General features: G+C 49.2%; 1 protein-coding gene across 7 annotated transcripts in view; it reads right to left on the bottom strand.

Moving 5' to 3' along the window:
• The window catches only part of JARID2 (jumonji and AT-rich interaction domain containing 2), a 280,808-nt gene that overhangs the window by 16,457 nt on the left and 237,305 nt on the right, over positions 1-27,046 (bottom strand). For all 7 annotated transcript variants that reach the window (XM_078000932.1, XM_078000935.1, XM_078000934.1 and 4 more), the window contains 6 exons: positions 20,081-20,316; positions 10,792-11,830; positions 6,875-7,377; positions 3,618-3,710; positions 962-1,080; positions 801-871 (listed from right to left, as the gene is read on the bottom strand). In XM_078000932.1, the coding sequence (XP_077857058.1) occupies positions 801-871; positions 962-1,080; positions 3,618-3,710; positions 6,875-7,377; positions 10,792-11,830; positions 20,081-20,316 (2,061 nt within the window). The remainder of the gene's footprint in view (positions 1-800; positions 872-961; positions 1,081-3,617; positions 3,711-6,874; positions 7,378-10,791; positions 11,831-20,080; positions 20,317-27,046) is intronic.

Consider the following 27,046-nt stretch of genomic DNA (forward strand, 5'->3'; position numbering starts at 1 on the left):
GGTTCCAGGACCTGGACAGGTTCCTAACCGCCTTCCCCAAGGCCTGGGCCTTCACATTCATAGTGACCACAACCTCCATGACCCCCTGGTTTTCCCTAAAGCTTGCAAAGCATCCATCCATCTCTTGCGAGCCTACTGACCATCTTGAGAATTATGATTTCAGCCTGCAGTAGCCTTTAGGAATTGTGACTTCGGCTTTGAAGGCAGCTATTTCAAAGTTCAAAGTTGGCCACTAAGCTTCTCCCAGCTCTAGACTCGGCCATGTGGTTCACCTTTCCACCTTTTCTACTGACTTCACCAACCATCATGCTACTCCTTTCATTTCTAAAAATCTGTTTTCTTTTCTTTCTTTTTTTTCTTTTTTTTTTGTTGAGACGGAGTCTCGCTTTGTCACCCAGGCTGGAGTGCAGTGGCCAGATCTCAGCTCACTGCAAGCTCCGCCTCCCGGGTTCACGCCATTCTCCTGCCTCAGCCTCCCGAGTAGCTGGGACTACAGGTGCCCGCCACCTTGCCCGGCTAGGTTTTTTGTATTTTTTAGTAGAGACGGGGTTTCACCGGGTTAGCCAGGGTGGTCTCGATCTCCTGACCTCGTGATCCGCCCGTCTCGGCCTCCCAAAGTGCTGGGATTACAGGCTTGAGCCACCGCGCCCGGCCTAAAAATCAATTTCAATGTACGTCCTGTCTGCCTGAAGACCCCATCCTCCCTGGCAGTGCTCAGAAGGGATTTCCCAGCCCTGATTCTCAGTGAGTAGGACTCATGGTCACAGCTGCCACAGGCAGGTGGCCACAGTCAGGCTTACCAGGCACAGCACCGAGGTGACGCAGGATGGACCCTGTGTTATTGGGGAGGACGGTGAGGTTCCATCCATGCCTGCAAAGGGGAAGACGAGGGACGTTACAGACTGGCGGGGAAGGATGCAGTCACATCCCCAAGAACACGGACAAGAGAATCCCAGGTTACCTTGAAAAGGGCTCCGATTTTCCCACTGGGAATCCGCTGCCATGAGTGTTGGTGTCCACCTTGCCACAGTGCACTGCCACATGGCAGTCCTTCTCTTCCACTAGCCTCCAGTACTCTTGCTGCAGGGAACAGGAAACGGCTGGTCAGCACCCCTAAGGTGCTGCAGCCACAGAGCACAGCTCAACCCAACAAAACTGGGACATGAATGTCTGGTGCACACGCCCCTCAGAACAGACGCTCTCTTTGCAGAGTGTCTCCAGCAGGACACTAACGCAGAAAGCAATGACAGGTCACCTCCAAGCATATCCTCCAAATGCCAGAAAGCAGTGTCTCACCCATGTTATGCAGTGTTATTCCCAACAGCCAAAAGGTGAAGCCACCACGGTATCCCATCCGCAGATGGATGAACAAAATCTACTCCATACCATGACCTTGTAAAAGGACGTCAGTTCTCACGCGTGCTACAACATGGATGAACCTGGAGGACATTATGCTAAGCACAGTAACTGCGAATTACAAAAAGCTTCCAAAGTGACTTATGTTCCATCTAAACAAATATGGGGACAAAGAATGGGTCAGAACATGCTTTGACTGCAGGCAAGCAGCGGTGCCCAGGCTCCCTTGAGACAAGCTTCCCCGCGCAGTCACCTTCCACTTTGTTCTCAGTGATCACTCCAGAAGCACTAAGTCCTCTTTCCTCATCTCACAAACCTCGGTAAAGCTGGAACCACATTTAGGGAAGAAGCCTAACTTACAAGCACCCAACATCATAGGGTCCAGTTAAGCTCAATGAAGTGCTACTAGCAACGCCGAAACCACTTTCCTCAACACTGCGTTGACTTCCACAAAGAGGGGGTCCACCTGGCGGAGTCAGACCTCCACAAATCAAGAACGAATTCCACATTAAACGACTGGATTCCCTCAACAGACTCCCTGAGTGTCCAATCCTGCCATGCATTTGCTGAAACTGAGGGCAACCAGCTTCTGGTGGGTCCGTAAAGATGTGGGAAGGGAAGGAAGGGACTCCTCCCAGCTGGTGGCCAACTCCAGGGGCTGTCCACTGGCCTTTTTTGGAAGACAGAGTACAAGAAACTAGGCAATCCAGGCCTGAAGTTTAAATTCCAGCGAATCTCTCCTTTGTGTTTAAATATTTACACAACCGCTAGAGCAAAATCCAGACTTTCAGAGGGAATTAATTCCTGAATAAGAGGCTGTAAGATGAGCTAAGCTTTCATGCACATTACGGAGAGTAATAAACTTCTGCACCTCTGGGGAGATGCCCACAGGACACGTGTTGTTTGGCAACAAAGGCCTCTTCCCAGGTCCAATGCTCAGCCCCAGAAAGCAAGTTTCCTCCACCTGACATCTCTACCACAAACACAACGCGTGCTGTGGAAGCAGCTGCGGCAGCCACACGTGTCCTAGACCAGGGTTCAGCTGACATCGTGGCTGGTGATGGGTGAGGCAGTGGCGGCTGCAGCATAGTAATCACAGCCACAGGTCGGGTGTCAGGCCACTGCGTGACGTTCAGTGGCCGCACCCAAGGTACACAGCGTAGGCAGCTCCCGCACCTAAGTAGAGACCTAAGTCCTAAGACAGATAAAGATGGTGCTAAAGGTAAACCTCTAACTCCTCACACTAGGAAAGCAGGGTCAGGCCACAGGGCTGGACATCCTAAGCTCTGACAATTGCTTTCAGGAGGTGGGGCAGCAAGCACCACCCAGGGAGGGTGACCAGCCATCCTGGTCTGAGCAGGTTTGAAGGTCACATGTCCAAAACTTAGGCAAAACAAGATACCTGAACCCCCAGTGGTCAGCATGTATACATGGGGCAAACCGACCCTGGATTTTATTTGAAAGAGGTGGCATTAAAGGAAAAAAAAGAAAAAAAAAAAAAAAAAGGCAGCAAAAGCCTGTCACACACCAAAAGATGAGGCTGTGGTCAACAAATACCTCCTCTTCCCCGGTCGGCAGCTGCCCTGAACCAGTAATCCGGGTTTGGTTTCTTTCCCTTTCCACGACCAAGCGCTGCTGAGAGCCCACCGACGTCAGCAGCTGGAAGTTCACACGGACTCAGCTGGGCACTGGCCGAGGGGAGGTAAATAAACAGATCCGGTCTCTGTCCTGCAGCGCCGCACACAAAAACTCCCCCTAATTGGTCTGGGCACAGAAGTGCTCACTGTCTTTCCAACCTCATACTAACTCAAAGAAGAGAGTTGGCAGAAGCACAAAAATGGCAATCTGCCAATCCCATTAAATAAAAAATAGAAGGGAAGAAAAAGCACAACTGTGGTTTCAAGGGATTCCAAACATTCTCTTGCATAACAGACACACAGAGGATGGGGTGAGAAGCAGCTGGGTGAGCAAGTAGGAGGAGATGGTGACGGGGAGCAGGGGACGTGCCCAGAACCCGCCCCCTGCACTCAGCGACTCCCCACCTTCATTATAGTGTTTTTGGCTTGTGAACAAGTTTAGATCAACCTAAGTTAAAACATTTGGCTGCCCTGGTGCACGCTCAACACAGAGGATGAACTCAGCCCCGTCTGAGTCCTTTCAGTTCACCGGGCTGCAGGGGTCAGGGCAGGACAAGGATGTCCTCCAGCTCGCCGAGTGGTTCCCACATCATGAGAGGCAACGGGAGGGGCCGCTTCTCTCACCTCGATTTCGGCTGGTGCAGGCTCCTTGCTGAAACACATGCTCATGATATTCCTCGCTGTTCGATAAAAAGTTGTTAGAGAAACAGACCTTCCCTGAAACAAAACAAAAAAAGAGTAAAGCTTCAGAAGCAAAGCTGAGCCCTACTGCGAATGAGGCCACACACCTGTCATGGGCCGCTGCCCCTTGGCGTCCCTGCGGCTGTGGGTCACCTTGTATCCTGAGTTAATGACAGGCAGAGAAGGCAGAAATTCTCTAAGAACCCACAGTGCTAAGAGGAGCGGGAAGACTCCACCAAGGATCACCCTCATGAGGGCCAAATTGTTCTGCCAGGAACAGAGGCTGCCACCCAGAGGCCCCGAGTGGACGCAGAGCGGAAACATGGAAGGCCCCTCCAAGGCCCTGCAGAAAAAGCCGCTTGCGCTGGAGGCAGAATCCCTCAGCTGACAAAGGCTGCTGCCGGCCAGTGAGGAAGCTATCAGCAGCTGTGACCTGATGGAACTCATGACCAGGGATCCCACAGGAGAGAAGCTGGAGAGACAGAAACTGGGGTGACATCTACACCCTGAGAGTCCGTGCCATATGAACACCTGCCAGGGCAGCAGCCTTCTCTGAAGTTACAACCTGGTCGCCTTCTTTCCACAGAACCACCTGCTGTCCCCTCCGCACCTCTTCTTCGATGCCCCTGTTCCCAATAACATCCAGAATGATTTGCTTGTTTTGATAAAATAGCTGAGTGTGTCAGTTTGGGAATCCGGAGTCAGCACCTTCTTTTACCCACCACACCAAATGTGGTGCGTTTTTCAGAGGGAAGCCATCTTAAGACCCTTGCTATGGTTTCTTTCTTGACCGGGAAAATGTATTACTTGAGTCCAGAAGTATCTCCTGAGCACCTACTGTGTACTAGGCCAAATCCTAGGGGCTGGAGACAAAGCAGTGCCTGAAAAACACACAACACCTCTGGGCCTCGTGGAGCTTCCATTCAGTCTGGGGAACACACAGGCCTCAACCACACAAATATGGGATGGGAGGTGTCGCCAGGTGTCATGTGGAGTGAGGGAGGGTGGTCAGGGAAGGCCTCCCCGCAGAGCACTGGACACTGCAGCGTTCCTGTAGAAGTGACAGGGCCAGAACAGGGAGCAGCAGGTGCTTTGTGCCGTCAGGTCCACAGTCGCAGTCGGTATGGAGACACTGGCTTGTGCCTTTCTCTCCCACAGCAAAGGAATTAGATGGGGTTCTAACTACAGGAACATACTTCCATGCAAATTCTAAGCCGCTCCCAATGGTTTGCTTCTTGTAACATAAAAAAGGTAACTACAAGGAGGGACTGAATTTTGCACCAAGGCAGAGTGCAATGAGCGAAGGTGAGGATGACACCAGCACACAAAAGTCAGCAGCCAGGACACCAGTGCCACAGAGAGTTGCGCAAGCAGGGTCCCCACCCCGTGGGCACATGGCTGCCTGGGGGCGTCGCCATGGCTACCACGCAGAGCTCCAGTACATTTCCGTGATGAAATCTAGAAATATCCTTGACAGGGTGAGTTTTTAAAAATCCAAACCTCTTTTTCGGATCAAACATAAGCTCACAGAATTGGCCTTCCTCAGTAAAAAGTAAAAACGTTGACAGTTTCTCATTTCACCAGTTGGCTATTCAGAGTCACAGGAGTGAGTGGCTTTACCTGACAAAGGCTTCTCAGTAAAACATTCAGGAAACACCAAATAAAATTCCCCAGAGCTTAAAGTCTCTGGGTCACACTTTCTCTTAAGAACATTTATGAAGTCAAATACAAGGCAGTTGTGTCTTGGCAGGCTGCATCCTGCAACCCCCACACCGCATCGCCACCAGGCAGCCTTAGGCAATGGGAGAGGACACTCAGGTAAAAGGGACCCAAACCCTCTCAGGGTCTCAGGTCAGAAAAACTGAGTATCTCTTTCCAGAGAAGTGTGCAAGTATTTGAGATGCAGCCTGAGGCGGGTCTGCAGGGCCTGGACTTAAAGTGAAGCAGCAACGCCAGGGGTCAAGTCAACTCTTCCTCTGTATTTCTAAGATGTGTGATGGAATCAGAAGCCCGCATTGCCTCAACTACAAGGCCAGGCCAGAGCCTGCAGTCAGGAAGTCATGGGCACCTGAGGGTATGGCAGAGCTTAGCGATAACCAACAGCCAGTTCCCAGTGCAGCAGAAACCCACTAGCCACACGCCCCCACCAGGATCATGAGGGCTGGAGCAGAGAACACTTCCCTCCCAGCGAATCCAGAGCTGGAACCGCAGAGGACACGCACGTGCCAGGCAATTCAGCAGAGACTGCAACTTAGCTGGGCTCGGCCAGCTGGGCCCCAGGTGCTCCGCTACCCACTGGCAGGCTGGAGAAGGGAGGAAGCCCCAAGCCTTGCTTCAGAGCCAGGCCAGCTGGGAGGGCTGCCAAGAGGAGAGCCACGGACTCTGCCTCCCTTGCTTCTTGGAGGGGTGAGTCTCCTCAGGATGACTGTGCTGCAGTGAGACCTGGCGGAGATGGGGAAACGCTGCGCGTTTCAGTTTGCTGGTTTATCCCCAACTCTTCCCTCCACAGCGTGTGAATGGTGAGATTCATTTTGATGGCTTTATCAGGGATAGCCCTCCACAGAGAGGACCTGGCAACGCTGGGCTGGCAGTGAGGTGAGCAGATGGAAATGAGGAGGCAGAGAAAACAAGCGAGCAGTGTCCACTGAGGGTCCAGCCAGTGAAAAGTTCAGCTGGGTTTGGGCAGCTGTCAAGTACCAGGATGAGACAGAACTGGGGATGCAGGGGAAACAAAGCACGCAGCCCAGGTACTTATCCCTGGCATATCCCTGCACGCAACACGCACACGCAAGCCAGTTAATGAAAAGGAAACCCGAGGCCCTGGGCGGGCAGGAAGAGACTCGTGGTGTCTTCGTGGAGTGGACTTCCCCTCCCTCACCGGGTCTCTTGCTGCCCCACCTTGCATCAATGTTCCATCAATGCACCCAGAAGGCCCTCACTAGGTTCCTTGATATTGGACTTCCCAGGCTCTACAACCATGAGCCAATGCATTTCTGTTCATTACAAATTCCCCAGTCTGTAGTAGTTCAGCAGCACAAGTGGACTAAGTCAACACCCTCACCCAGCACAGTGGCCCGCCCCTCCTTCATGACACCAGGGAGTCAGAGAACGCGCCGTCCAGTGCACAGCATGCCCCACTTCCTCTCTCATTCCTCCCGCACTCCTGCAGCTGGGGTTGGCTGCTCTACGGAGGCCCCTACCTTATAGATGCACTTGTGGAAGTCATTGAGGACGCCTTTGTCCTCCTCCTCCTCCTTGACCACTTCTTTTTCCTGAGCGAAGAGTCGCCGCCGGCCGGTCTTCAGCTGGGCCTGGCCCACCTCCTTGAGCTTGCTGCGGAAGCCGTTCCTGGGGGCCACGCCATGGATGAGCCCATTCTTGGGCTCGAAGCGGGGCAGAGGGTGGAACTTGTGGTGGTCATTCTCTGTGTGGCCTTCCAGCGGTCCCTTGCGCTTCTCCAAGATCTCCTTTTCCATCAGCACTTCCTTCTCCAGCCGCCGGTGCTCCTCAGGGGACAGGGAGTCATAGGAGAGCAGGTACTGGCAGTAGGCCTCCTGCAGCTTGGCCAGCCGGTCCTGGGCAGTTCTGGGGATGCGCAGCATGTCTGCTAGTTTGTTCCATTTTTTGAGGTCAGTCACTTGCTGCATTCCGCCCATCTCATTAATCAGCCGGAAAAAGCAGGCCAGGTCGAGCTCGCAGCCCCCTGGGACGGCGAAGGGGATAAAACGGGACAGTCAGTGAAAGGGACACGAACAAGATGTTCCTCATTCAACCTGTAATTCTTGAACTCCTACTATGAGCCAGGACTCTGACAGGCTCTGGGGAGAGAGTGGCGAACAGCAGGCTTCCAGTCTACAGAGACGGGGGCGTTACACAATGATGGGTCACGGCCATATGCTATGGCCACGTGGAAAAAGGGACTACCATTTTAGGTGGGGAGCATCTGAGGAGGCAGCATTTAAGCTGGGGCTTGGCTGAAGAGGAAGCGAGCTAGCCAAACGGACATACAGGGAGGAACATCACAGTGTGCCATGTACTGGTGCATGCCTTCTCACATGGAGGCAGGTGTCATGAGAAGACCAGCTCCCCAGTGAGGAGCGGGCAGGGGTCCTGGCTGCACCCACAGCCCAGTGTCACCTGGAATAGCTTTCACACATACTTGCTACCAACTCCCAAATCCCACCCACCCACTCACTCCACCCATCCACCCACTCACACAAAGTTAGTTTATTTTCAATCCCGCCAGATTTCCAGAGCAAAGAGCAACACCCATGTGAGGACACAGGGCAGTACATCTGTGCCTTAGCCTCATCCCTCACCCATCCAGACAGTGGGCTGCTTCTCAGTGTGTAAGCTGGTGCTCAGTGCCCTTCCTGATCAGGTCACAGACCAGCGCAAATGCGCATCAAACCTGGACAGGTTTTAATGCACGCCCGGTGGCTTTTCTAGATGGGAATGGAAAAAGCAACCTTTGTCGGGCCAAATAAAGAAAGGGGGGCGGGAGGGATTTTCCAAAATAATCATCAACAAAATGCCAAACAGAGTATAAATTAATAACATTTTAAATCTTTAGACTGTGGGGATATGTTGTTTTTAAGTAATATTGTTTTTAAGTAATAAAAGGCAAAGTGTGCATGGATCCAGTCCAGGCAGGGTCCCTGCACACACCAAGCATGGCCGGACCCACCAGGTGAAGCGTCTGAACCACCTCGGCAGACAGAGCACACACAAGAGAGCGAGTTCCCGGCACATCAGCAAGACCAGGGATGGGGACACAGAGCCTGAATTCCACTCACACTAAGTGGCAGGACAGTAGGCTGATGTGGTTGTGGAGAACAGGGGGTGGGGGTAACATCAATGAGGAAACTGTCCCCAACCTTGACAGGAGGGACCTAAGACCAGAGACTCCACAACTCACTCCAGGTCCCACAGACTCCCAGAGTCCCAGGTGGGACTCAAGGTGGGTCTCCGGCTGACAATCGGGAGTTCTTCCCTCCAGGGCAGGTGGGCCCGGTCTCAACTTACAGAGGTAGGCACCAAAACCAGTCCCCAACCAGAACAAGTCCTCCACCGTACGTGTGACTCAGAACACAGGTCAGAGAAGGGAGGAAGGAAATCCACACTTTCATATTTCACTCTAAGTAGATTATAATGCAAGAGCACCCGAAAATCACACAGCGCTTGCAAGAACTCTTCATGGAATCCTCACCCACTGTGATCACTCCCATTCAGGGCCTTGAGGCAGCTACATGGCCAAGCCCCTTCCCCACCCAACTCCCACCAGCGGCACAGCAGCTCCCTGGGGCCTACGGTGGAAGTGAACCTGCACAGAGGCAGAAGGCACATCCGCTGGGGTGGATTTCAGGCTATTACTTCAAAGTTATTAAGTTTCTACCACTGTCAGATGGCTGAGCTCAGACCCCCAGCCCTGAGGTCTTGCTGGGTCGTAAGCAAGTCAGTACCCCTCGGACAGAACGTCAGATGCCTTAGACTTCTGGGAGACGGCAACAAGCACAGCACAGGGAGGCACCGTATGGCTTCTGTCCCAGGGTATGGGAGTCAAGGGTAAAGAAAAACCTACTCTAAACAAAAGGGGCTGTCGCTACAATGTCAAGTGTGCTCTCGAGGCTCCATGATCCACCTAGCAGAGTAGGGAAACTCAGAATGTTTCCCTCCTGTCTGCAGGTCTCCAAAAGCAGGAGGACTCAGTGCGGTTCCATCACTGACTCAGTCACCATGTCCCAAGCAGTCACGGGACGTGGTCAGCAGGCGTGGGTGCACGCGTGTGCAAAGTCTGCTCCCTGCACTGCTGCCTGTCACGTGCCATTCCCAACAGCAGAGCACAAACCAACAACTCCTGCAAGTTAAGGTGACTGTTACTCAGGCATCAGCCCTAGCAGGCACCTGCTGAGGGGAACCACTGAACCTCCATCCTGCCTGGAAGCCTATCTTGCTGCCAAATCCCTGACGCTTAAATGATGGCTACATGTCTCCATGCCTTTGAAAATTCAGGATCTCCAAAATGGAGGTGTGGCCTGTTTCCTCCCATGGGTCTAGACTAATGGGGGTTGCAACCTTACCTGGATGCACCTCACTGCACAGAACCCACTTAGCCTTAACAGGGCAGGTTCATTCTCGCCCTGTGTCCCCAGTGCCAGGACTCAAGAGAGGATGACAGGGAAGGAGAGCTACAGGGGAACCCAAGAGGAGTCTCTGCCTGCAGCCCACCCCGAGGAGCAAGGGTCTACATGACAGCCCAAATATGCATTCGCTAAGGATCCACTGTGACAAGTCTGCAACAGCCCCAGCCAGAGCTGCACCTGGTCTCAGAAAAAATGTCAACAGATCCCCTGACCTGTGGCCTTGACAACATCGCCAGAGAAACTGAAGCTCAAGGAAAAACAAAGAAGAAGAAGAGACAAGGCTGAGCAGGATAAAAAATGTCCTGCAGGACCCTAGAGGGCTATGGGCTGCATGGTGCACCCTCCAAATTCATATGTTGAAGCCCTGACCCCCAGTACCTCAGGACATGAATGAATTTGGAGACAGGGTCTTCAAAGGGGTAATTATGTTAGAATGAGGTCAGTAGGATGGGCCCTAATCCAAAGACACAGACACACACAGAGGTAGGACCCTGTGAGGACACAGGGAGAAAACAGCCATCCACAAGCCAAGGAGGAAGGCCCTGGGAGAAACCAACCCTGCCGGCCCCTAGACCTTGGGCTTCCAGCCTCCAGAACTGTGAGGAAGGTCTGTTGTAAGTTCAACAGTCAGTGGCGCTTTGCAGTGGCAGTCTAGCAGAATCCAGAGGGGCAGCGTTCCCCACTGACCCCCTGGCCCCTGCTCTGACTCCAGCAGTTGTGGGTAGAAGTTGACAGCCCAGGGGATGCAAGGGGCCCACCCCAGATCCAAGCTCAATACCATTCTTGTCCTGCCACCAACGCCCAGGACCTGGGAAGAAGGGCTGCAGGGGGAATGAGCTGAGAAGCCCACTACTCCCGAGACAGGGGAGCCGAACTGGAGCTTCTGCAAGGGAAGAGAACGTGAAGACTGTGAGGGAACTGCAGGGATCTGGGGCAGGCAGGGACACTCCCCCCACCCCCTAGCCCAGACCTACCTATGAGCGGGAGCTCGTCCATGGTGATGCCCTGAGATTTGAGGTGCTTCTTGATGCAGGCCAGCCGCTGCACGTTGGGGCCCCAGCGCCGGCCCAGCTTGTGGATGTGCTGAATCTGCGTGACAAACCGCATCTCATCGTTGAGCTTGCACTCGGGCCGCCAGTCTGGAGGGGGGATCACCCTGCACATCCCGAACTTCTCCACCTGAGCGCGGACCGACTCGATGTAGATGAGCGGGTCGTGGAACTCCTTGGCGGAGGGCCTAAGGACGGGGATCTCGTCCATGGCCGCCCACCCGGCCTTGCCGCCGCCCTTCTCGGCCTTGCCCGAGTCCTGCGGCTTGTGCACGGACTCCGGTTGCGAGGTAGAACGATTTTCACAGGAGGCGCCGTCCGCCTTGCCATGTGCTTGTCTGCCTGGCGTGCTCTTCCCGGCTGTGGCCCGCTTCGGCCGATTCCTCTCCAGACTGCGCTCCGGCACTTCCTTCTTCACGTGTCCATTCAGCAGACCTTTCTCGGCCGGGGCCTTCTTACCAGGGCCTTCTGCGGGGCCAGCCGCCCCTTTCATCTTCTTGGGGGGCGACTGTGGCTTCTCCGCCTGGTGTGCCTCTTCCAGTCTCCTCTTGGAGTTCCGCAGCCCCTCCCGCAGCTGCAGGCCCTCCCGCAGCTGCCGCCCCCCAACCTCCTTAGTGCATGACTTTGGGTTCAACCTGCCACTGACCTTGAGGCCATTGACGGCGGGCCCGGTGGACTTGGACGCCCCCCCGAGGGATAGCACCTGTTTGCGGGTTTTTGCATTGCTACTTTCAGTTTTCCCTGAGATTGTGTGGTTGACAGCGGAACTGGGCTTGTGGTGATTGGGTTTGGTGTCCTTGACCAGTTCTCTCTTGGCTTTGGTGTATGTGACAGCCCCCTTCGTCACCGTGGCAGTGTACTTCACAGTTTTGGATGGTGAAGGTCTGACCTCGCGCATCTTTTTGGCACTGGTTGCACCCGCACCCAGAGATGACATTCGAGTGACTCCATTTACCTTAGAAACCTGTGGAGCAGCAGAAGCAGAGGCGGAAAAAAATGCAGAATTAGTACCTGCCACGAAAACGACGGGCCCACCCGTGAGAAAGGGCCCTGGGTGCTGGGGATGAACAGAACACCAGCAGCCTGTTTGTGATAAGAAGAGATGTGGAAATGCCAGCAAAGAGAAGCAAAATACACATCCAAGAATTAAGCAGCGATGTCCACTTTCGGAATCCACTATACACCTATCCTTCTTCACAAAAGTATGCAGCCTGCCCCAAGCACTTCCTAGCCGGGTTTCCTGTGTGTATTTTCACGTTCTCATGGCTCTTCCAGGAAATCTGGTGTTTCACAATGAAGACCTCCCCACGTGCCAGACAATCACCTGTCCTGAGCTTCTAAGAGTTGATGACAGCAAGATCCTGCTTCCTTGGGGGAAGTGGAGACAGACACACACACACATCCCTGTTCCAAGAAAAGTCATGTCTGCTATTTCTGTGCTCCACATAGCAGCACGACCTGCCCACAGGATTTAGAAATCTATGTGGCTAAAAAAAGAAGGAAAACAAAAATACTATGGAAGGAAAAGAACAGCAGTGCCCATGTGGTTTGGCTCCGGGTGGCAGGCCGGGCCCAGAGGTGTGGCTGCAAACTGTCAGCAGCTGCCGTCTGCTTTCCTTGTGGAGACAAGCCCTGGACAGGAACAGGCTGGATGGAAGAGGGATGCCCCGACCTCACTGGTGAGCAACACATGCCAACCCTCATCTGCACACGTGCTTCCTATATTTTCCCAACCTTTACAAACTTTCCCACATATTTTCCCACCCTGGACAAACTTTCCATTGGGTTCTATGGGACCTGGGCAAACAGAGGCAGTCTTACAGCTTGGACGCCACGGTAATCCTGGGACACACAAATGTCACAGAAAATGGGGAGCGACAATGGCAGACACCATAAATGCACAGGCTTCAAACAAGAATGATGAAGGGACCCCAATGGGCTGCTGCCGGACATGCTGGTTTTGAGGAGATGTCTTCTCCGTGTCACGATGTAGCCACTGACCCACCACTTAACAACTTGGGCATTACTTTCCACCTATGATATGAGTTTAAAGTCAGGGACTTCAGGGTTTTATAACCACCACCATCTCCAAAGGAAGAAGCCTAAAAATCACACAATTACTGAGAAACACGGAACAGAAACATGAGCCCCCTCTTCTCCCCAATAGCCCCTGAGAGGAAGATGCCAGGGTCGGGGGAGTCTGAACCTCCTGGTCAGGAGAGCTGGCCTCACGCAGTGATGGCCAAGAGGGCACTGAAACACCAGTGCCACCACAAGGCTGTGCAGGCTGCCCTCACATGGGGACGAAGGTCCCCAGATGGCAGGTAATGAGTCTTAGTGACCTTTGTACTAAACCTAAGCCTGGCCCAGGAATAAGCAGTTACCTCAAGTGGGGGTGGGGTGTGGGATGAAACTTCCCAAAGGCATCCAAACCAGCGGCTCTCAGCATCCCCTACAGGGCTGATGTAAACAGATCACTGGGCCCTACCCGCACAGCGTCCAAGTCAGAGGGTCTGGGATGGGGCTGAGAATGTGCGTTTCTAACCAGGTCCCAGGTGATGCTGTGCGCTGACCTGGGACCGCGCTTGGAAGCACTGAATGAGGTATCAGTGAAGTTTATAAAAATCGAAAAGGAAAGAAGCCACTAAGACCTGTATTTCTCTATATGCCACCAGTTAAATACAGTCCAATCAAAGCCACAAATTCTTGGTAGGACATCATCTCTTAGAAGCCAGCCCCAGGGAGACCTCATTCTTGGAGCCAGGATCTCAGGCCCCATGAAGAGGCAGAAGGGAAGGCCCAGCAATCACACTCAGGCTCCTAAACCAGGAGTCACCCTATTAAAAAAAAAGTGGGACTGCCAGACAGGGTCTGGAATAAATAATGGGAAACCCTTTTGGAGAGGAAAAAAGCACCTGGCAATGATAAATTTAAAATAGACTTATAAAACCAGGGGTAAGAACAGACAGAAATATTCCCTGGTAAATGCCATTAATCTGCAAGAGGAGGTATAGTGAGGAATGCAAATCTCCTAGTTTTAATTGTTCTTTCAAATGCTTCCACTAAAACCAAAACAAGACAAAACATTTAGAAAAACAAAAGCAAACAGTAAACTCCAGCTGGGGCTGATCTTTATTTCCAGCAACAAAGCCGGGGGCGGGGGTAGGGTCAGGAACCTCAGTGAAGGGCTCTATCTCGGGTTCAGACAGTGGAAGACAACACCTCTACAGTTGGCTCAGTCTCCTGTTAACCTGTAGGCGTGCAGTCTGTTTCACCCCCATTCCCAGCACAAGAGTCTCCTTAAGGAGACTGACTACACGATGCAACTGTGATCATCTCTTCCTACAGATGGGGAATCGCCAGTCAAAATGGCAAACTCCAGACGGTGCCAGACATAACCAACTCCTGTGAGGTTCAGGCGTCAGCCACCACTACTCGCTGAGGTTTAGTTCACTGTTTTCCAAACCTGTCACCCCTAAAACCCTTGGGGGAGCTTCAAAATAATGTAAAGCCCTTCCCTCTAGATTCTGTACTAATTGGTGTTTAAAAGCCCCAGATGGCTGTGTTGCCGCAAATCCATGCACCCTGCCCTTCCCTAACACCCCTGTGCAAATGCCAGAGCGCTATGTCTCTCATATTCTATCTGAAGTAAGAGTGTACGGCCTTTGGTTCCATCCATTCTGGCTTCTCGGGGGCACCTGAGTTCATGGCTAGCAATGCTACAGGGAAGTAAATTTTCTACACAGCTGAATTCTATATATCACTATCTTCAATGGCAAAAGGAACACCTTATTTACATCTTTCTGAAAAACTAAATACTGAATTATTGGCAAGGTGTACATTCAAATAACTTGCTTTATAAGAAAATGAGTTGCACTATTTTCCTTCTTACTATTATAACAGTTATCTTCAACAGTATCCACCCAGATAACACACATGCACGCCCATGTAACAAGCTCAACGACTAGACGGATCTCACCCACAACACAGAACAGCGAAGTTCAAACAAATAAATTACAAAGACTGAAAAGGGCAAGTGTTACTGGCTGTCTTCCCCCTCGACACCCGGAGGGTCCGTGTTCTAGGCCCACCACGAGAGGCCACAGAGGAGCTGACAAGCTAACACGCAAAGCAGTCTGCCCCCTCAAGCTGCTCCATGTGTCCTAAAAGGGAGAAATAAAACAGAACCAACAACTCAGCCAGCACCACCGTTGTGGGGAAACCCAGGACCCACCAATCTAACAAAAAGATACCCCTTTTCTTGGCCTGGACTTGTCTCTAAGGAGCCAACGCTTAATCAGTACAAAAGAAAACAAAAGAATGGAGGAAGGCATTGTCTTACCTTGCTATCGAAGGTCTCCCCCCACCCACCTCTATCTGTATCAATTAAAACCCCAGTTATGCAGCCAGTGCACTACAAGGAAGGTCACTGCTGCCCGTCCTGAGGGATTCCACGTAAGAGCACACACAAGAAGTCATCTGAGCTCGCTGAGGAATTAGCGCCGTGGTGGGCTACAGCAGGGCCCTCCACTGAATGACAATACATTTCAGCTGAGCGGCGCTTGATGCTGCTCCTTCTCTCAGCTCTGTTGTGGATTTCTGGCTTCTCGGCCCATTGCCCCCTACCCCCAACGCAGCTCTGCAGAAAGTGAGGTGTCTGCAGCGTGTGCTCCTTGACCCACAGCCATCCGTCGCTCGTGTCTTTGATCCCAGGCACACGGCCATGAGGTATTAGAGCAACCCCTCCTAGTCATAAAAGAATGGTTTCAATTTAACAGGCAAGGTTGAGAGCATTTTCAAGTTACATTCAGCCAGATGAGTACTTGCAACAATATCTCATTCTTCTTGCACAAGGGATATAAGGTGAGAGATATGAAAGCCTGGGACATCAAACGTTCCTTTGTTTTTAATAATGGAAATTCCATCTTAAAAAACTGTACCCGGTCCACACTCTGTGTGCTTGCTTTAAGAATATAAAATCCCTCCCCTCCACCCTTATTGGTTTTTCTCCACCTCACCATCGACACACACAATATTTAAATCAACTCAATATGATGACAGATGAAAAGGAGAAACATGCAGTTCCAAGGCAGAGCAGAAGATGAGAAATGACTCTGATGTTTTTGGTTAACTAAGCAAAAATGTTGTAGTCGCTCAAGATTACGATGCTGTCCTCAGTTCAACCTCAGATTCACTGGCACGCTCTTCTTTCCCACGAGAGGGAGCCGTTGAGCCGAGGCCTCTGCCAGCCTTTCAAAACAGAGCCAGAGCCCAGAGAGAGAAACAGTTGGTGGCTGGGGATAGTCCATTTGCACTTTCAAACTTGAATCAAAAACAAAGAGCCTGAACAGAAGCAAAATGCACTGGACAGACAGTGAGTTATGGAAGGGGAGGAGCAGCCTGCTCAAACACTGACCGCAGCAGCACGTGGGCAGGAGCCTTCTATCCAAGGCCAAGGGGAACATGCTCTAAAGAGATGCCTGGGTTCTACCAGGAAATCTAGATGTACCTACAACCTCTCCTCCCATTGAAGGCAATGTAAGTGAGTCACAAATACCACACCACCAGCAAGTGCAGTTCAAATGACAAAATGATGTCATGAGAAGAAAACCTTAAACATTTTTAAAAACTAATACGATTTTCTAGGTTTCCTTCTCGACAGTCGTATTTTCCAGAACTTTAAAAGAATATTCTCAATTCCTTGGCCCTCTCTGGATCTTACCAAGGCAGGACTTTTCTGCAACGCCTGTCCATTTTCATATGAAAACCTCTTCAGTGACGGTGGCCTAGCTCAGTGTAAGGTCCTGCAAAACCCGCGGATGAGCCAGTTGATCATTTTCTTCTCACACTCAGCCTCAGCATAAGAAATGAGAATCACATGTGGCCACATCTGGTCCAATATCCTGGCTTATAAACCACACAGATTTCTACACAAGTACAAAACCTGCTCATGACTCTCTTGGAAAACTAATACTTCAAAACCCTTGCTAGGAATAAAGCTCGTTTGTTGCACCATCCCCTAAACTTGTTACTTTCTGTCACCGCATGTAAGCAGATGTACTACTGCAGGAAAGCAACAGAAAAACACCATTTGCTCCTTGGCGAGACCCTTTACCAGACAACCAAATTATTACCCAGGGGCAATCCCAGCCCCGTGACAACTGCAATGTTTTACAGGCACATGCATTCCATGACAAAGACAGCTCATTTGGTATTATCGAGAGTAAACGGTCGGTCAGAGCCCTCTCACCAAGAAAAAGGTGTATGCACTGGTGTGTTCTAACTCTCAGGTTCTAGGGACTCCATAAAGTATGCAGGAGGGGAAGTGGTTTTAGACTCGGCAGACAGGTGTGTGCCCCTACACAGTTCATTAGAGCAAGCAGGGCAAAGGGACTTCTCAGCAGCACTCCCTAAAAATTATATCCCTCCACATTTCATACAGTCTCATTTATGCTTTCTTTTAAGCTGAACAATAACCAAAAAAAACCCCTAAATATCATATTTGAAATGAAAGATCAGAGTATCCTCTGGGCCCACATCTTTCATGCAGTTGAAAAGATGAAAGGTCACAGTCTAATCATTTGCATCAAGCAGTCACAAGGGAATCTACAATTTGCTTTTATTGACCTTATTTTCAGAGTATTTAACTAATAGGATCTGGAGGTTTGAAAATTTTCCTTTTATTTCTCACAATGTCCCTGTGCAAGGAGTTGGTAAGACTGGCTCCAAAAGAATAACAGGGCCCAGGAAGGTTAAATATCACATCTCAAGACTCATTGAAGGTCAGGGTCACAGCCAAATTAGAATCTGGAGCCATGGGTCATCCCATCTGGGCTGGTTAGACTGGAACAGGGAGGCAGGAGGAGAGGGAAGAGGGAGAAAGTGGGGAAAGGGTGACAGGAGAGGATCCCTGCCCTGCATGAGCATATGGCGTTACCTGCAAGGACTCTACCCTGAGCCCTGGAAGCAGCTGAGCTTCCTGCACTAACTCAGAGGACTGCTGTGTGAGAAGCACCCCAGGACCTCTTTCCTGCACCTCAGATCCTGCACAGGGAACAGGTCACACAAACATGCCATGGAGCACGGAGGCAGGCAGGGCCATCCCAGGCTAAGGCGGTACTTGCTGTTCCTCCTCAGCTCTTTACGCTGTCCAACTGTGCTAATTCCTCTCATCCCCTTAACAAAGGGAAACCTTGAACTGAATGAAGGGCAAGTGCTGAGAGTGAGCTCTGACCAGCTGAGACGACAGGCGTATCCCACGCACCCCCGTTCGTGACCGCGCAAGAGGGTGTGTGCACCCATGTCTGTCCATGCATGAGAATGTGAACAGTCACATGTACATGACTCAGGTCCTCTGCCACCCTTCATTCCTGCCTCGCCATCCCGATGATGGGTTCTCAGGGCAGAAAGGCAAGATCTGGAAGCTCACCTGGATATGGCCTTAAGTTCTGATGTGGCCCATTAGAATTTTACCACAAGTAAACTCAAAAAACTCAAAAAAGCAAAGTGGGATGAATAGAAGATAAACAAAAACAAACAATCAACTTAACCCTACTCTAGGATCCTGGGAAAACAGGATGCAGTCACATGGTGTAATCACTGTCTTTCTTTCTCTCTGTGTTGCTTCTAATTCTGTTCTCTTTCATGAGCAAAAACCTTAGGTTGCAGAGTTCTGTACACGTCTCCCTCAGACCAAAAGCATTAGGAACAGGAGTGAAGAATCACAGACCCAGGACCAAAGCTCGGTGCGTCCCTGGGCTTTGTGCCTCCAGTGCTGACAATCGGGGGTCCAACGGTTGACAGACACCAGGTGAGCGCATGATATGGCCCAATTCCACACCATGGCTGTTGCCTCTGGGAAAACTGAGGTCTGTTTTGGCAACAGTGGCCAGTGTTTAATACGTGCTAGGTGTGTGTGGACTGTGAAAACATCAATGTGGTGATGATTCTTGCCATGCCCACCTCCCCACCAACTGCATACTATTTGCTAGGTAAAGGTTCACGTGTGCATGCACACATACCTGTCTGCCTGTGTGTGACTACAGTCACATGTTCACATTCAGAGAGAAATATCCACAACATCACCAAGAATGAGAAAGACCACCTCCACCACAAGATGAAGTCAAGTATGTTCACACCACAATAACCATGTACACAATGACCATGCTAGTCACTCTGCAACACGGCCAGCCAGGAAATCCCTTCTATCCCCTCCATAACTTCCTCTGAAGCTACTTTAAGGATCAGAGCTTCCAGTTTTTCTGGGGAAGATTTTAACACTGTATGTTTAACTCTGTGAGGAAAGCTCATCCATGATCCCATGACTCAGCGGATGTTAAAATGGAGTGGGGAACAGGAGCACGAGGAATCAGTGAAATGCCACCTGTCCGGGGGACAAGCCCTCAGCTGTGTGCATGCAGGAACCTGCCTTTATCCCCACTACTCATCCCTAGGGTTGTGAGAAATCAATATCCAGGAATGGGAACATCTGGAGAGCAATAATGGCCAAGCCCTGAGGGATTCTTCAAAACTGCCTGACCAGGACTGGCATTTATCTGTGGCCCTCTTGGGGGCCAGGGGGCCAAGGGGGGCAGGGCGGGACAGGCAGGGGCAAGGAGGTGGTCAGGGTGGCATCTACCTGCACTCTGTGGATGCTACGGCCTGGGACTCAAATGCCTTCAGTGGAAGAGGTGCCACCCAGCCACACCCAATTCCACAGACTGCTCGGAGTGCACACAGCATGCACATATTCTGCTTCAAAGGCCAGGTGGTGAAATGGTAACTTGTCACATCAAAAAAAATGGAAAAGTAGACCAGGATCATCCACTAACAGAACTATGCCATTTGCAGGCCTATTTCAAAACCTAACCTGAGAAAAACATGTTCCCTGCCACTCTACCGCTCATGTGGAGCCCAGGGTGGGTGGGTGGGAGGGAGAAGGCTTAAGTAAGGAAGTGAGTGCCCTTTCTGGGTGAATGCAGTTGGTGAATGCACTGGCACCCCGGGATGAATGCAAATCCAACTGATGGATCTTCACAGAACAAAAGGTGCAGGCGCCTGCAGCCCGTGCAAACGTGTGCTCTGTCTCTCCCTGTCTTGCTTCTGAGCATCACTTCCTGCTTCTTGAGCCCTCTGAAGATGAATTTTGAGCTTGGTGAAGTGAAGTGGGAAACTGGGGTCTGGCACACATGTGGGCACCCCTGCCGGACTTTACCTGTTTCCGTAAGTCCTGAGCCGACCGATGCAGAGGGGGGTGGTGATGGTTGGCAGCGGGCCCCTTGGCCGAGGAACCCGTGGAGGGGGCCGCTGCGGGGTGGTTCACTGAAGCCTGCTCCCGGCGGCTGTCAGCCCGGTGATCGCTGTGCTTCTCCTTCGCGGGAGTGGCCTCTTTGCTTTTGTGTTTTTGAACAGGTTCCTTCTCCCGTGTTGACCTGCTGGAACCATTGAAAACTAGAAAGGAAGGAGAAAACAAGAAAAAAGTAACTACCTTGACCACTACCACGCAAACTACTGATATGGTTTGGCTCTGTGTCCCCACCCAAATCTCATGTCCAGCTGTAATCCCCATGTGTGAGGGAGGGAGCTGGAAGGAGGTGACTGGATCATGGAGGCAGTTTTCCCCATGCTGTTCTCGCGACAGCAAGTGCATTCTCATGAGATTTGATGGTTTAAAAGTGTTTCCCACCTCACGCTCTATTCATTCCTGCTGCCACGTAAGATGTGCTTTGTTTCCCCTTCGCCGTCCCCAATGACTGTAAGTTTCCTGAGACCTCCCCAGCCTGTGAGTTCCTTTAACCTCTTTCCTTTATAAATTACCCAGTCTCAGGTACTATCTTTATAGCAATACCTATAAATGTACTGCTATAAGGAATGGACTAATACACCTCTACTCCCTGAAGTCAAAAAGAATCAACCATCAAATGTCAGATGTTCTCAAAAAACAGCCAGCACCTGAACGCAGATGATGGGAAGAAGCCTAAACATCAAGAGACAAAATTAAATTTAAAACCCTAACCATTAAGAATTTTGTGCTTTAGCTAAAACAATGGAAAAATCCATTCTTTAAAAACTCCCTACCAGAAAACTCCAGCACCCCTCAAAGTATCAACATCATGCCTGACGAAAAAGAACTTAAACTTTTAACACAGTCTCATTCCAAGAACATGACCGCCTGGAATATAAAGACAGGGGATCCAGAATAAGGAAGTATATTCTCAGCTGGGTACCGTGGCTCACGCCTGTAACCCCAGCACTTTGGGAGGCCAGAGCGGGTGGATCATGAGGTCAGGAGACTGAGACCATCCTGGCTAACATGGTGAAACCCCATCTCTACAAAAATACAAAAAAATATATATATATACACAAATATATATATATATATAGCCGGGCATGGCGGCGGGCACCTGAGGCAGAAGAATGGTGTGAACCCGGGAGACGGAGCTTGCAGTGAGCTTAGATCACGGCACTGCACTCCAGCCTGGGTGACAGAGAGTGACAAAAGGAAGGGAGAGAGGGAAGGGAGAGAGGGAGGGAAGGGAGGAAGGAAGGAAAAGAAAAGAAAGAGAAGAGAAAAAAAAAGAAAAGAAAAGAAAAAAGAAAGTCTATTCTCAGATTTAAAAGAGATGCATTTTTTGAGGCCAGAGAGCTACTGCCATGCGTGGGTTGGGGGCAGAGCTGCTTGATCTGACATATCAGTGACAACAGAGATGAAGAAAGGGGTGATGGAGCCTTGAGCCAGATCCATTTTCTATTCCTAAATTCAACAACAGCAATAAAAGCTAATAGCTAATATTTCTTAAGTGCTTCCTATAAGCCAGGTGAACTATGCTAAAGCCCTGAAGTACACTGAGCCTCTGAATCCTCAGAACAACCCTACTGGACAGGACACTTACAGATGGAGGGGGTAAGTGCCTGGCACAGGCCATGCCACCTATCCCTGGCACATGAAGTCAGCCTGCCTCCCAAGCCCACCCCATCCCTCCCCAAACCCCAGGTGGCTACAAGTGAGAATTTCCAGAGTGCATGGTGCTTCCTACACACGAGGCAGAGACTTCAAAAAGAGAACAGGGATGCTCGGGGTTTCTACAGAAAATCAGAAATACCAATGTTATGGGTTTATCCTTCTGCTTTACCGCCCCTCCCCATGGAATAAACGAGCCTTTCACATCCATTTCTCTGGAACCCACAGGCCTAGACTCCCCACAAACAGTCCAGACAGGGCCTGTTTCTTCAGGGAAGGAGGAAGCAAACCCTGCTCCTGGGTTGCTTTAGGCAGATCAGCAAGGGGAAGCTATAGTGATCTTTTAGCCATCATCCTGCCGGAGGGAGTTTTCAAAAGGTTACTGTGTCCACTCATCCATCCGGCACTCACTGGAGCAACTCCAGGCCATCCCCACCCCAACCAGGACTTGCAGAACTTGAGGCAGAATCCCCCACCCCCACAGCAGCAGATGAAAGGGAAAACTGTTCCTCCTTTGAACTGTAAATCTCTTCCTATTGGCTTGCAGAAGGAGAAATCAAATCTTTCCTCCTCTACACAGCTGAAAAACATCTTACCTATCTGTCCTTTTTGAAGACTCCCTTTTCCCCACCATTCAATCTCACATTGAATTTTAGGAGTCCTTTAAATTACATTAATGCCCTATAAACTGCAAATATCGTTCTGTTGCCATTTACTTTTCCATTTGCTGTGGTGCCAAATCTGCTAACAAATTTCAGTTTCTTACTTTAATGCTTAACGTATCCTTCTGTACATTTTCTCCCAGTTTTATTAAAGTATAACAATTAAAATGGTATGTTTACAGTATATGACCTTTTAATAGAGGTATAAAGTGATTATATCAAGCTAATTACCATATCCAATCTCCTTATACACTTTTGTGCTAAGAATATTTAAGATAAGCAACTGTGGAGTATACACTACATTATTAGTGACCAGTCACAAGGCTGTCCAGATCTACAGATTTTCTTCCTCCCCTCGAACCAACTTTGCACGCACCCTTTCATCAACATTTCTTCATTCCACCACCCATGCTTTCAAATGGTGAAATAATCTTCTAAGTTTCCTTCTAATTGTTTTATAATTAAACTGCTTGGATTTAATTCTTTAGTCCAATTGTCATGGTATAAGATGGAGATTTCACATTTTCCCTGTATGGATTGTCAGTTGCGAACCTTTATCTCAAAGTTTGTTCCAGCACCAGTGATGAATAGATTTTAAAATACTGAAGGAAAGACCAGGCCACGTCAAAATACAGGATACAATCCGATGTTGTACAAGATTCTACTGGATACTCTCAGTTACAGAGAAAATGGAGAGTTTCAAATGGTTGGCATTTATTCTAAGTCTAAGTAACTACCCATTGTCAGAAACCATCAATCATGCCCAAGCTGGCAGTATCTGTGCTAGCTTTCAAGACAAATTAAAAGCAACATCCGTAAGAAGTCATACTTCAATGTGATTAAAAATCAAGCCAAGGGAACATGAATCTAGGCAATTCTTGACTGTTCACCAATTTTCTAAAGCAGTGAACACAGCTTATTAAAATATAGCACAGGAAGTAACTGGTTTTTTTTTTTTTTAAATCTCCAATACTCCTCCATACTTCTCTGTGCTTTCTCCTGCCATTAAGACATGTCTCAAGGTGAGGCCTGCTATGAAGAAGCACCAGTTCTATAATTACTTCTCTTTATTCAGTTAACAAAATATTATTGTATAGGTTTGCCACCCTTCAAAACAGTATCTGCAGCTCATTCCCAGCTCTGTTGTTTGCAGCTGGGCAAGTTATCTAATCCTTAGTTTTCCCATCTACAGACTGGGGATAGCAGATGTTCCTGTAGGTAGAACATGTACCACAATGTCTGGGGTTTAGTAGGCACACAGTATTTGGGAGACATTATTACTGCATGTTTAAAAGCGTCATCTCAGGTTACTGCACAATCAGATTGTGGGCAAATCTCAATTGCTTCATATCCCTCCCTGCAGAGTATAAAGAAGGCCTTCAATGCAGACAAACGCTGGTCTCAGTAAGACCCAATACAACCTCCTACTCCTCTGGGTCATTAACTAGTCCACACTGACCATGCCTGTTACATCTCCGACTCATGCCAGACCATGAATCAGAGTCTGGGGACAAAGTCCAGCGCAGCCAGGTGCCTCCTAACGCTTGCCAGTGTCACTTTCATGGGAAAAAGAGGAGCAGCAAATCACCTGCCTGAGCAAAAAGAAATACAACACGGAACACACCTCCCGGTTTTCCACCGGTGATGCGTGGCCAGATCAGTGGATCTCAAAGGAGAACTCCACCGGTGACGCATGGCCAGATCAGTGGATCTCAAAGGAGAACACTGAACACACCTCCCGGTTTTCCACCGGTGACACGTGGCCAGATCAGTGGATCTCAAAGGAGAACAACACTGAACACACCTCCCGGTTTTCCACCGGTGACACGTGGCCAGATCAGTGGATCTCAAAGAACAACACTGAACACACCTCCGGGTTTTCCACCGGTGACGTGTGGCCAGATCAATGGATCTCAAAGGAGAACAACACTGAACACACCTCCCGGTTTTCCACCAGTGACGCATGGCCAGATCAGTGGATCTCAAAGGAGAACAACACTGAACACACCTCCCGGTTTTCCACCGGTGACACGTGGCCAGATCAGTGGATCTCAAAGGAGAACAACACTGAACACACCTCCCGGTTTTCCACCGGTGACACGTGGCCAGATCAGTGGATCTCAAAGGAGAACACTGAACACACCTCCCAGTTTTCCATCGGTGACACGTGGCCAGATCAGTGGATCTCAAAGGAGAACACTGAACACACCTCCCGGTTTTCCACCGGTGACACGTGGCCAGATCAGTGGATCTCAAAGGAGAACACTGAACACACCTCCCGGTTTTCCACCGGTGACACGTGGCCAGATCAGTGGATTTCAACGGAGATTTCCAGACCCTTTAAGTGGACCTAGAAACCCTTGCAGGAGATCTGCTAGGGTCGAAGCTATTTCATAATAATACAAAGACATTATTTGCCTTTACAGTGGGGAGACATCTTCACTGAAGGCACGAAAAATGGTAGGCTAACTATAACGGACACGCAACTCAAAACTACAATGAGATACACCACTTTGTATCGACTAGGATGATCATCATACCGTAAAGATGGATAATGACGACTGATTGCAAGGATGCAGAGACACTGTAACCCTCACACACTGCTGGCAGAAATGCAAAATGGTTCCTCCTTTTCAGATAGTTCCTCAAAAGGAGAAACATAGGAGTTCCCATATGACCCACCAATTCCATTTCCAGGAATGTACACAAGGGAAATAAAAAATATGTCCACATAAAAACTTGTACACAAATATTCATAGCAGAATTATTACTAATTGTTAAAAATTGGGGGAAATCCCCGAAGATCCACATGATACTTATTTAGATAAGCATAAAGTGGTATATCTAGACAATGAAGTATTAGCCATAAAAAGGAAATGAAGTACTGATACATGCTACAGTACATTTAATGGGTATATTCTATGATGTGTGAATTATATCTCAACAAAATATATTTTTTAAATACAGGTGAAATCACCGGTACCTTAGCATAAACAAAGGCAATGGCACCAAACTACTGTACACTAATCTAATATGCATTTCATCCCTGCTACCATGGATTAGTAGCAGTTAAAAAAGAGAGCCAGTTTCACTTAAGAATGACCTTGATAAAGTCATATAAACAGTGAGTATGACTGAATCATGGCCCCTTAGCACATATACCTTGTGTGACAAAATGCTATTATACATAAAGCACTTCTCCTATATACAGAAATACAATGATCATCTCTAGGGAAAAGCACTTGTGTGACTGTGTAAGTTTTGGGGCTAGCCCCTTTTTTTCATAGGATGTTATTTTTACTTCAAGAAGGACCAACGCAATATAGTTCTTCGGACTTCGTTATTTGTAGTTTTCACTTAGTTACTAGGTTTTTCCAAAAACGAACAAAGCAAGCCTGTCTATTCAAGGCAAGTAACTAATAGTCATTGCTGCCAATGACAGAATTCATGCTTTCAGGCAAAAATTAGAACTTCAGAAAACCAGTATCTGCCATCATGAGTTTGACAGAGATTCTTTGACGATGTACCCTTGTTCATTACCAAAGATGCTAACAAGAACTCAGTGAACCATTATTTTCAAATGAACAACACAGGCTATGCTAGAAAATAGCGCATGGGTTAAAGGTTCATTCAAAGAAAAAGACAAACCAACGGATATTCATCTAACAGTATGAAAAGTTCACTGATAAAGGTACAGATTCCCAGAGGAAATGACCTGTAGGAAACTACCACTTGTAGAGCCTGCTATCCTATCAAGTACTGAAATCATCTATGAAGGCCGTTTCCCATGTACATACATGTCTATCCCAAGCTGATTTTCTTCATATACATCAACCAAACTATGTACTGCAACACTCAAAAGATGAATACAGAAGCAATCATAATATGGCTGTATCCTACTTAGTAAGACATTAACGAGATTAACAAAAAGGTCAAATAATGTAACTCTTAATAAGTGTTTGGTTTTAGACGATGATTATTTTTCATTACAGTGATACATCACTTGGCAGGGCAAGGCCAGTTGCTAAGCTGGGACTTTCACAGACAGTCCCAGAGTGTAACAGTGGTTAGCCAGCAGTATCTTTCTGATCTGAAAAAAACAGATCCTTCTTTGCAGTATCCGTACCTGAAACCAGATGCACAACTCTTTGGTTGTTATTTTGAGGTCACAAAACCTACTGCTCAGGAAAATACTATGGACAGCAAAACAATCCTAAAATACTAGGATTTTAGGAAAGGGGAACCGGAGGGGTGAGGGAAGCAGGTGAAAGTTACATAATGAACCAAACTGGCTGCCCTGAGGACTTCAGCAAGATACTCTACTAAACAATATTTTTATAAGATATCTGGAAACAGAAGAGTTTTCAAACATACAGAAATTAAAAACTGAATCAAATTAACTTTGATTTGCAAACAAAGAGAACGTTTTCAAGTAAACCCACTTTTTGTAACCATCATGCTGTTTTAGAGCAGCGATATGCCCAAATGGCAAACAAAGCCAGAAAGTCAAATCATGTGTTAAACGGGAAGTAAAGGGGGCAGGGGGAGGACTGGGCAA

The sequence above is a fragment of the Macaca mulatta genome, chromosome 4 (assembly GCF_049350105.2).
Source record: "Macaca mulatta isolate MMU2019108-1 chromosome 4, T2T-MMU8v2.0, whole genome shotgun sequence".
NCBI classification, from domain to species: Eukaryota; Metazoa; Chordata; class Mammalia; order Primates; family Cercopithecidae; genus Macaca; species Macaca mulatta.